The 12,049-nt window shown below is 44.7% G+C and overlaps 2 protein-coding genes across 4 annotated transcripts in view; one reads left to right on the top strand and one right to left on the bottom strand.

Moving 5' to 3' along the window:
• The window catches only part of LOC133345580 (rab11 family-interacting protein 1-like), a 31,909-nt gene extending 29,524 nt beyond the window's left edge, over positions 1 to 2,385 (bottom strand). For both annotated transcript variants that reach the window (XM_061556486.1, XM_061556485.1), the window contains exon 1: positions 974 to 2,385. In XM_061556486.1, the coding sequence (XP_061412470.1) occupies positions 974 to 1,320 (347 nt within the window). In that variant the 5' untranslated portion in view covers positions 1,321 to 2,385. The remainder of the gene's footprint in view (positions 1 to 973) is intronic.
• Positions 2,386 to 3,826: 1,441 nt separating this feature from the next.
• Positions 3,827 to 12,049, top strand: part of LOC133345579 (uncharacterized) — a 98,207-nt gene continuing 89,984 nt past the window's right edge. The window contains exons 1-2 of one of the 2 annotated variants that reach the window (XM_061556483.1): positions 3,827 to 3,894; positions 4,924 to 4,969. The gene's annotated coding sequence lies outside the window, so the exon portion shown is untranslated. Of the gene's footprint in view, positions 3,895 to 4,921; positions 4,970 to 12,049 lie in introns of those variants that run through there. The other variant, XM_061556484.1, reaches the window with a different exon arrangement.

Here is a 12,049-nt window from a genome sequence, read left to right as displayed (position 1 = left end):
ATTTTTTTTCTTAGTTATGCCACTGCCCGTGTGTGCACTGGCCCCTACCGAGGTCGTCAAACTAAACATTGCAATATGAACAAGAACAAGGGCCTAGTCGACTCTTTGAGAGGGAATTCATGTGGTATTAATGTGGACAATGTCCCATCAAAAATACATTTTGACTCCCAGTTTGACTTCCAGTCAAGTGGCAGTCTGGCATGATGAGCTCTGGAATATTATCCACCAAACACCAACGATTACAACAGTGGCCCCTTTTGGGAACACACTCTGGAGTGTGTCTTCTTAGAGACACTGTGCTGGTAAGATTGACAAAGTTCAACAAAAGCAGAGTGAAAACTCATGTGTCCTAGTGGCAAAGCAAGATGCCCCCTTGAGCTATTTTGTCCTCAGATCTCCCCAAACACCACCACATATACTGGCAACACCACCAACAATAGTTGACCCTTCGAGAGGACACCCAATAGGTTTTCTTGTGGACACTGTCCTGGTAAAAAAACACATTTTGCCATCCATTATGACACACCATAGAGCAGCAACATCCTGACCTCTGAACAATGACCCACTCAAATACAAAGATAACAATGACCCCATGGGAAAGCACCCAGTGAAGTCTTATTACGGGTGATGTGCTGTTAAGACTACAGAATCCGTTTGAATCCATGCTCACAGCAGCAAGAGAACTAACCTAGTGGGGCAACTCAGCCTTACACAATGTTCAACAAATACCAACACAACTTAAACAGTAGTGGGTTACCCCCGTGGGCATCCTTCTGGATGGCAAGAACACAATGACGCCCAGCCGTTGCGTAATGTAAAACGAGAACATAGTTTCACACGACAGAGGAGCGTGCGGTTGGAACTGCACCTCCACGTGAGCCCATCGAAAGGGCAACACAATCAACAACACACCCACCACGTTCGCAAACAACGGCGCAAGAGTGCAAAACCCCTTACACACGAAGTCACTCACTGGGTCTTCTTGCGTGTGCTGTCCTGGTAGATGTCACGCAGCGGCAGGGTGACTTGGCCCAAGAACTTGTCACCACCCACCAGGGCTCGGTGCATCACCGTGAGCACCAGGGTGCTCTTCTTGGCCGAAGAGGCGTCCGCAGGCACCTCGAATGTGCAGTCTTCCTGCCAGCGTGGACACAGAGTCTTCTCGGCCACCGAGGTGGAGTATTTCTCCTTGCCCAGCTGGATGAGGGTGTAGGCGTCATTGAGGCCCTGCTTGCCCTTGATTCTAAGACCTCGAGACTGGATCACGGTGACCTGCACGTGTGTGGGGAACCACACCTGAGACTGATCTGACAGGGCCATGCTGGATGATCGTCTCACCCTGGGGCTAAACTATATGAGTTGTCTTGCCCGTGCGTGGCGTGTTGTTTGTGTGTGGATGTGGTAAGTTTATGGGCTGAAGACGTGTAATGTGTTTGGTGTCTATTTGTGCCACTATGTATTATGAACAATGTTTGTAAAATAGCCTGTCTAGTTTAAAGTAAGGATTTACGTGTATAGTTGTATTTTTTGGGAAGAATGTACGTTTTGTATAACTTGTATTATTGTATTTGATGTACACTATATTTCACAAGTATATTAAAGTTACACGTACAGCTTATACTGGGTAATGGTCCAATTCGCGATGTTTACAATACGAATTTTAATTTACACTACAGTTCTACACTTAAATACTGCAGCACTAGATACGAAGGATAAATGTTCTCTCGGTAAGCAATCACTTGATCAAACAGCACTGGAGTTTTAACTGGTCTACGTGTAATGGTAGATAATTACGTGTTAAGTGTGTTGTGTTACGCTTGTGTGCTGTACAGTATGCGTGTGCTATGTATTGTGTGTATGTCACGCCAAGTGTGTGGTATACAACTTAATGAGTTGTATATTAATGTGTTGGATACAAGCGTGAGCTCAGTTATTCAAATATCCACTTCCACTGTACGTGTAAATGTACTGTATGTCACGTATGTGCGTTGTATGTTTGTACTGTACTGTGTGAACGAAAAGCCCTCTACATCTCTAACCGAACCCTACAAATAAACCAAAACTCTTAATCACAACACGTAAAATAAACCAGACCACGTAACAAAAAAGAAACACAAATAAAAAAAATCGTGACCAAATAGCCACTTAATCCGTCACTCAACACGAGAACCCGCCGCCAAAATAAAATAAAATAAAACCCCAACACACTTCGGGAAAAGAGTCGATAATTTCGAGAACAATCTTGTAAAGAAAAGACCCGACTTGAATCACTAAAGTATGTACAATTAGACAACTACAATTTGTTGTTAAAGGCGTTCGCGTTCCGTCCTCTCTCTCTCTTGCCTCCCTTTACGCTTCCTTGTTGCCATAAGAGCGCCCACGTTTAATTCCATAGCGCGCTTGGGGTGGGCTCGCCGCGTCGCCCATTGGCTAGCGGCGCGCACGCGACCGTCGACGATGACGCGAAACGCGCCTGGGCCAATCGCGTGGCGACTTCACTCCCGCAGGCGGCACGTATCCGCTTTACGATTTCCAAACCGACGCGTATATAGCCACGCCCCCTCCAACCTCTAGCCCCGCCCACTAACATCTAGCCCCGCCCACTAACCTCTAGCCCCGCCCTCCTCGCTCTCACCCCACCCCTCTCAACACCCTCATGCTATGGGGTGACGTCTTTGCTATTTATAAGAATATACATTTAAATTTCGATTTAAAGCTTTCGTGACTGCAGGGATTCATCTTCTTGGTTTTTTCGGTAAAGTCACGTAGATAATTATTTTATTATGTTTTATTTTTATTATTTTATTATTTCCATTCTACGTGACTTTACCGAAAGAACCAAGAAGAATTACATTTATATAGCGCTTTCATCAAGGATCTCAAAGTGATGTGCAGGACACAGCAGCAGCACACACTCAGCGTAAAAATAATAGTATAAATACATTTTAAGAATACATTTCTAGATTAACTAAAGGTTGAATGAGCCGAAGCGTATAATTCGGTTTTAAGAGGCATTTAAAAAAAATGTCCACAGACTTAGAGGTCCCTCTGCCATCTCGGTCACCCATAGACTGAAACCTCGACCTGGGGATACAGAGAAGATCTTCATCCCCAGATCTTAGGGACCTTGAGCGGACTCCCGGTTCCATCCGTTGCCAAACTGATTTGCAAGTACTGCAAGACAGGGACTCCCCCTACTTACGAAATATCTTTCCTGATTAACAGTTTTTTTTCAATTGTCATATAGTTCATTGAAATGGTATTACACGACTACACAAACATATTTTCCTATGACGATTAAAGTTAGCAAATGCTGCCACGTTGCATTATGTACAGTCCTGTCAAGGCATCCCAGTCAGTCAACCCATGGGCACCTTGGGTCTGCCCCGTGACCTCCTTGTCCACGAGCCGTCGACACTTCAGGTGGCCTAAAAGTGCACCTAGCCTGGCACGGGCGCCGTGGTGACGTGACCGTCACTTCGTGGCGAATGACGGGGTTATTGGTGGTGGTACAGCTGGTGCATCTTACCAGTCATCTCAGCCACCCCATGGCACCTGCTGAGTCTGTCCCGAGACCTCCCGTCTAGCAGCGAGCCTTTCGACACATTTCACGTGGCCTCAAAGCGCACCTAGCCTGGCACTGGGTTAACCCAGCTGTGGCGTGGGTTGACAGAATTCCACCGACTCATCTCCGTTGCCAAAATTAATCGATCTCCTCCCATCCATCGCTTCACGTGCCCCATACTTCTAAACCCACTCCATCCGCTTTCCACAACCACTCCTTTTAAATACCCGAGCCCTAAAGCCCTTCCCCCCTACCCACCCACCCACTCACCACGTGGGTCTCCAGGGAGACCTTCAGTTTGTGTTGATGCATTGCAACATCACCCCGAGGTTGACTTTACACACGAGTTTTGATTTTTTGTTTGGTATTTGTTAATGTTATATTGTCTTCGTTGTTGTAGCGGTGGTAATGATTACGGTCGTGGCAATACGTCGATTGTAATTAATTCGCGTTGTGCCATTGTTTAAGTCCTGTACAATTGTATTGTGCTGCATACTGTGTAGTGCAGGTGATAAGAGTCAGTGTAGTATCTTAAAGCTGAGTACACTTTGTGCAGGTTATGTGCTGTAAGTTTGTGTTTTATACAGTCATATATAGTCCAGGTAGACTATGCTACAAACCAGGATAGTAAACTTAAAGTCGGTGTGATGTGTATATATATTCTATGTCTGGTATATAAGTCAATGTCCCGAGACTAATATGTATAATGTGTTTCCTGTACATCGTATGTATCGTACAAAGTGTCATGTATGTACAGTACTATGTATGGTGCTGGTATATTGTGTACCGTTGTAGCAGAAAGTATACTGAGTTAAACTGTATTCATTAGGTACAATACATTAATTGGTACAGTTTGTTGCCTTTTTATTATTAAGTTGTGTTTTGCAGAAGATCTTAAACCTGCTCTTGTCCACTTATTTGATGAGTTTGACATCCACCCACATTGAGTTACAGAACCTCTCTCGATATATGACGTGTTCCGATGTGTTTCACCATCGTGCGTGACTTTTAGTTGTTTTGTGTCATTCATCTTGAGCCCAACTTTGTGGCCTACTTAAATGATTTCTTGAATAACCTGGTGACGTTCACATTTGGACTGCAGTCCTCTGTACGCTACAGGTGGAGATGTAATGCGTTATTTTTAGCTGTGGTATATATATAGGTCCATAATCATAATTCAGTCACTGCTGAGTAATGGGGGTTTTCTGGCCAAATCACATTTTTCACTTTGCTGGGCTGGAAGTCCATTTCTCGATTGATTGCACGTCTTCTATTTAGAAATGTGAGCGTGAACCCCGTTGGAGTTCAACTCATTTGTAAGGCGATGTCTGACTAAGCCACAATTTGCTGTTTTTCAGGTTGGTGGGAAATTAGTTGCTTGACTGATGTCCTTTATTGAACCAGGTGAGAGTCTATAGAGAATCATTACCTCGTTTGTAAATGTTCACGCTGCTAGCAGTACTGTGGTTACCTTGGTTGCATTTTTGAGGGAAAACTGTTTTAAAACTGTTAAATGATTGTAATTCCCCTCGTGGTTAATTGATTGAGGGTGGGGTGGGGGTGGTGGTGGACGCGAAGTGGTGGTGCAGCGGATTAGCACACTGAGTTTCAGAATCAGAATATTTATACTGGTAGGAACCTCTGGTTACACCAGCCCACAGGGGATTATTGTGTCCGTCCATCCGTCGTGCATGGAGGGGCTGGGTGGGGAGGGAGGGAGGGGCTGGGTGGGGAGTGAGGGGCTGAGTGGGGAGGGACTGGGTGGGGAGGGTGGGGCTGGGTGGGGAGGGGAGGGTGGGGAGGGGCTGGGTGGGGAGGGTCTGGGTGGGGAGGGGAGGGTGGGGAGGGGCTGGGTGGGGAGGGACTGGGTGGGGAGGGTGGGACTGGGTGGGGAGGGGAGGGTGGGGAGGGGCTGGGTGAGGAGGGTGTGGAGGGTGGGGCTGGGTGGGGGGTGGGAGGGGTGGGGCGGAGCTGGGTGGGGAGGGGCTGGTCACCCCGTGGTGCCCTTATAAAACTCAACGTTTAACCTACTCACGCCGGCTTGTGCCCGCCCTCACAGTCGGGCATATTTGCGGAATACACCACGCCGCCGTTGACCCTGGCCATTGACCGAGCAACCCAACGTTCCTACCAGCTCCCTCCGCAGAAATGTGTATTTATACTGGAGGAATCCGTTGAGCTAGAAAACTTTTTCACAGATATCCAATCGTGGTGGGTCAGAACGTTGCAACATCAAATAATACAAAAAAAAACGCGATAGGAGTGCAAAGTATAGGAAAGGTTATAAAATCACTACAAAATATATCCGAATAAAGCTATTTTATTTTATTTTACCAGGTAAAGGCCACTGAGCTATTAGCTTATTTTTCAGAAGCGACCTGGCCACAAACGATTCCTCAACGAAGCGGCTTATCACGTGTAAATGTATAACAGCTAAATCATCTAAATTCTAAACACATGTTTATAATTACCAGTCATGGCATGAGTGGCAAGTGATATCGTAACCAGTCTTGGGCACCCTGCTTCTTCACCAACTACCCAGGATGGTGCAGTATGCTCAAACAAAACCCGTGACTAACATTGCATTGGGAGGCTTTCATCCAGCAGTGGCTTGACAAAGTGTCGTAAACAATTCGTATAATTGTAGTTAAGTGATTGATTTGTGGAATTTAGGATATTGATACCAGTGGCACAAGATTGTTCTACCCTTGTGAAAGTAGACTTCACAAGGGTTTACATGTCCATTCATTCCAGTTAGCATTCCAACAATACGAATGAATTAGATTAATCTTCAAGTGTAAAGACTTTTAGAATACGTAATTTTTTAAATATAATATTGTATGAAATATTATTAAATTATTTTAATGGCACACACTTTAGCCATTCATCATCATCATCAGCTATGATCAATCCACTGTTGGATGAAGGCATCACAACCATGACTGCATATCATAGCATGAGTCACCACTGTGTTTTCACATTTTTAGGTTATCTCACATGATATTTAATTTTTTAAATAACTTGTATGTCAGATAAGTTGACTTTGGCAGGGTGCATTAGTTGAGACGCAACGTAGAAGTGGCAGCCATCGGAAAAAACCCAAGATAATATTGGAGCAATGAAATCGGCTACATGGAATAGAACTTAAATGATCTATTACGCACAGCCTTGTGAGATGACTTTGGGAGGCCTTCATCCAGTGGTGGATAGATTATGGCTCATGGTAAATAAGTAAGAATGTTTTACTGTCTTCATAATATGAGATTGGGGGGGGAATATACAAATTTGATACTAGTTTTGTACAATTAATGGGGATGGTTTTGAAGACTTCCATTACAGGAAGCGGGAGAGGTCACAAACTGGCACGGCATTATTGACGTGATAATTAAGCAGCTTTCCTTTGTGTTAAACATGAATAAGCACCATTACTTTGTTACGGATGAAGTATTGAAAACTTATTTTGGGACAAGTTTTACCTCATCCAGAAAGATATAACACACACGAGACAAAGTCGTACATCGTCGCATGAATATAATTTATAATAAGACAACTTCTCTTGTCTGCAGTGATGTGGGGGATGAATATAGCGGAACCTATTATCGATAGGATTTGCGCGAATGTGACTTCATATTTATCCGGGGGAAAAAAAGAAGGATAATAGAAGCATTGGGGTATTTACAAAGGGAGTGTGCATATACCTTACAGGCACCACAGATAATAGGAGTTGCAGGTCATTTTGTTCACGGATAACCGGAGTTATATCTCTACTAAGTGACTTGCTGGTAGAGTGCGTGGCTCGCAATGCGAAGGTTGAGAGGTCGAATCAGCCCTTACTGGGACAATAAAATAAGTACTGATTTTTTGGGGAAGTTAATAATTGGTTGTTCTACGTAGACTGTGGGGGCAAGTGCTGTTAGCGAGCACCTATAAAGGCCGGTGATTCACACGAGGGAGTGGGTGGCCAACACCACACCTGGCTGCATTTGTCTCCCCAGTGACAATGTTTACACACCGCACCAGGTACTCATTTGAGACTTAGTCGACTTAGGGGAGGCCCAGGACCGATTCAAATAATCATCACTGGTGTTGGCCGTGAGCGGCAATCTAATTTGGGTAACCGGGTTCACAGCGCAGCGCGCTAACTGCTAAGAACCCCTCACCCCCTCCATAGGAATGTGGAATTTCCACTACGCTCAGGGATGTAAACAGAAGAGTAGCACTGTGTCGCACTCAGTGGAGTGTAAACCAGTTATATGGCATGCATGTGCTAGTCACGCTAAATACCCACGCGTTTGAAAACATTACGCTGTATTTTTACCAAATGTATTTTAAGAATTGATTCTGTGCTATAGTGGAGGATCATGGGTAATGGAATCAATTCAACTCTGTCAATCTCTTTCCAGGGCAATATTTATTATCCAGTAACATTTGTTTAAACAAGCCAAACTCTGGGCTGGTTTCAACTTTCTTGGTCTCGTCAGCAAAGCCGGGCTCATGATTAACGATTGGTTATTTGTATGTGTAAACCAAGCCTGACTGTGCTGATAATACCTTAGAGGTGGAATCCAGTTCAAGATTCGCTTGTACTAAACAAATTCCACTGGATCGTGTGTCCATATATGTACCATCCTTTTTCACTCAACTGCTGGATAAAGGCCCCCAAATGTGTTCATAATAATGGGGGGGGGGGGGGGGGGAGAGGGGACATTGACGTACAGTACCATGCTGGTCGGTGCAGATTGCTGAAGCGTTGAGAGACACCCAAGATCGATTCGGACATCGCTCATCCCCTGACGTTAGCCATGGCTTGGAATCAAACTCAGGTTGTTGGGTTCACAGTGCAGTGTGCCAACCACTGCACCACTGCTCAGCCCGCTACTGGATAGTATTTATCTGGAAACCCCATATCGTGTCTGGACTGCAAATGATTCTTCTATACCAAACATAGTTACATTAAAACAGATTCTGCATTGCCCCTTACCCAGATAATTATAGCTGGCTTTTAGTCACGGCAGCAACCCAGTGTGACCAAATTAGTAATGCCCCTGGTTTCGTGTGTTGCACCTGCTGATGCTGCACATTCCTTGTTGGCTGCGTAAAGTGAGCCGTGATGCATGCTCATGAAATGGGATATGGTTTGGTTCAGCCTGTGACACCACCAGCAGTGATTGCATAGTGGAACTCCTCTTATTTGTCGCCTTATGGGATGTGTCTCTCCCTTCACATGTAACATGCTTGCCGTTTTCGCTGGTTCGCCATTGAATAAAAGCTTCGAAGGTTGAAATAAACTGACTGTCACTTGGGCCCTTTTATCACAGCTCATTCTCCTCTGCTCCCTGCATAGTACAGAACTTCCATCCCATAGCTATCTATGCTGTCGGCTTCCTGTCCCTCTTCAAGTCCCCGCTCAATACCTTTCCTTTTATCTGCTGCCTCGAGAAAATGAATATTCCCACTGCTTCTGTGCAGCTTGTTGAGATGCGCTTGTATTTTGGTGCTACATAAATCCAGATTGTATTGCACTTATGTATGTTGAACTTCTTTCGCACCGTACGTAGCCAACCGTGCTAACTGCGGCTGTCCATGGCGAATGATAGTTGACTGCGGAGAACAGCAAGCAGCATTTGCCTGCCCACTGGTGGGATGAGAGGCCAGCCCTTGAGTGGAAGCATCGGCCGCACCGTGGAAAAAACTTGTTAATCTGCTGGATGGGATTGAAGTTGTGCCACTGCTTACAGTTGCCTGCCATTTCCTCCCATGTTTTCACATTGATATTGACTGTCTTGACGTGTCTCTTAAGGACTCCTTTGAGATCGCAGTTTATAGACTCGGATAGAGACCCATAGACTCAGAAAGAGAGTCATGAGACTCAGCGAGGCGTCGTGGGTAAAACCAAGCGTAATAATGGTGAAACATAGAGACCTATAGACTGGCATAGGCACCAATGATTTTCTCTCGCGATGAAAGAGACAAGCCCACTGTTTTGTGTCAGGCGTGTTGAGATGTGGTGACGCATAGAAGCTGTCACACAAATCCAAGTAGCATTGTATTGCGAAAGTTACTTATACGTTACGGTTTGCGCAAGAGCAGGAAGGCTGAAGGTTTTCCTCCAGGCAATGGAGCCACGCTGTACAAACGTTTCAGATTTTTTTTAATTTCCCAAGGCAGGTTTGGCCAGAAAACATAATTCGATGGCGCACGCTGTCTGACTAGTGTGAATGCGTACGTGTGCAGCCCTTCGTGCATCCACTGCTGGATGAGGGCCTCCCCACGCCGTGCAAGTCTTGGGGGTTTTATGACCGTACTTTACCATGCTTGTCAGCGCAGATTTGTGAAGGGCAGGGAACCCTAGACATGGGCGCATATAAGTGCAGTACAATAGTGGGTTTTGTTGCCCTACCATCTACTGCCCACTTTGGCCCTGAAGACTGTTACTTATACCACCTGCTACACACGCATGGCGGTTGCACATCCGCAAGAATTGTCCAGCCTCAAACCTGCTTAGCTTACAGAGATCTGACGAGATTGGGCCCATTCTGGATGCTTGGGATGTGTGATGTCCGACTTTAAGAGCACCGTTGTATTTGGGACCTTGTAAGTGAGTTAATTGATGTTAACGTCTATTGGTTGTTTTTGTTTTACGCAGTCACCCACAATGATAACCTTTTTGTCGTATCTAACAAAAAAACATGTTATACTGAATTTGCATTGGTGAACAAGTGCACGTATAACGGATCTCCACACATTCGTCAATAATGCCTCAAACGAGGAATATATATTTAACGGATGATATTTTGGCCACAGCAGAGAGATCAACTGCTATGCAGAAGGCCCACTGCCCGAAACGTCGCCGTCTCATATATATATTTTCCCTTTTAGGGGCAGCGTTATTGACAAATGCGGTTGGGGTTTTCCTATTCTCCACCATATCTAGCCCTGTCCAGCTGTGGACGCACACGTACGAGCTCAGCAGCTGCTGGAGGATTCACAATTGGCTTCGCAGTGCCGCTGACATTACGGTACAGGGATTCTCAAAATCCTGGATAAATACAGTGCTGAAAAGCTTCAAAGAGCCAGGGGAAGGGGAAAAAAAACCGTGTTGAATCCTAAGCATATTTAGGGCGTATAAATACTGAGCACAGAACACCAGTGTTCATAATCAGATTGGTTTCCCATTTTTTTTGTCAGTTTTAAATACACGGCACGATTGCCATGCCTTAAGGCTGTGACTGCTGTTCATAGGCATGCGATGATGCGTCGATTCATCAATTGAAATCGAGTCTCACGCTCAAGATAAACGGTGCGTGTAACACTTGATCATTTACCGCGTGTGCAGATCACGTGAGAATGTTACACTGATGTTAAATTTAAGCTCAAAGAGCAAACGAGATTGTAGAAATGGGCATAAAAAATTGAGAAGCGATGCAAACAACAGGGCAAAATAAATGTTTAAACAAAAAAGATATCCGTAATCAAATCGAATCAACTTGTGACAATTTACCGAGTGAAACGTTGCAGCCGTCGATTGACCCACTGCTGGATGAAAGCCTTCCAAAGACGTCGCGATTTCCTCCCACGCTCATGCAAAGCAACAAGCAGCACAATCGGCAGAGTTAAATATTTCGAATCAAAAATGTCATAAGGAACTCGTCTGCAATATATTTAAGGGACCATCAAATGCCTGTCAACTCTGGTCACAGTGTTCTTTTATAGAGAATCCTGGTTTCGCCTATAAAATAAATCCATCTTACCCCCTGTCTTGGGTATGGAATGGTCTTCTATACAGGGCTTAATTCCAGCTGAGTCTGTCCAGGTCTCAAATCCTGAAGATATTCACGCAACCAGCACACCACGTCCAGTATATATAGTGCTGCGGCTGTGTTTACTTGTCACATGCTACCAACAACCAGGAAAATATTGAGTGAAAAATTAAGCCCTGGTCCTACAGCACATCCTAATCTCGATCCAGCACTGTAGTTAAATTTCTACTTAAAAGCTAACACAACGATGACGTATTTTTATTTTTACATTTCCGTTTGCGCCCAATTCCTCTTCATTGCATCTCGCTTTTTTATCATCGTTAGTTTACGTGCCTCTATGTTGTTGGATTCAGTGGTGGAAACGTGGCGTACGATGCAGGGTCCTGTAATCTGCCGACTTACCATCACACACATTGCCACTTACGAATCTGTGAGCCGGAAAATTACGTGGCAGTGAATAAACAAAATCAGGATTCTTAAAAAAAAATTCAGAATCCACAACACGGTGCGTTTACATTTTAATTGTATGATTTCTCTGAAATTTGTTTATGGCAAAGTCAAAATGCTACGCGAGTTAATATGTGTTTGTGTTGGTGCAGTTAAGTGTTTCTGTATTATCCTTAAAAATAACAACTCATTTAATATTCATAATCAACGATTTTTGGGTTTAGATCGCGTTTATTTATAAATGTGTCGTAACCCTCCACCACCCGACACGGCCAAT

The sequence above is a fragment of the Lethenteron reissneri genome, chromosome 22, assembly GCF_015708825.2.
Source record: "Lethenteron reissneri isolate LAM-NWPU_2019-01 chromosome 22, ASM1570882v1, whole genome shotgun sequence".
Taxonomy (NCBI): Eukaryota; Metazoa; Chordata; class Hyperoartia; order Petromyzontiformes; family Petromyzontidae; genus Lethenteron; species Lethenteron reissneri.
The sequence above is the reverse complement of the archived record's forward strand: the minus strand, read 5'-3'. Positions and strand labels throughout refer to the sequence as shown.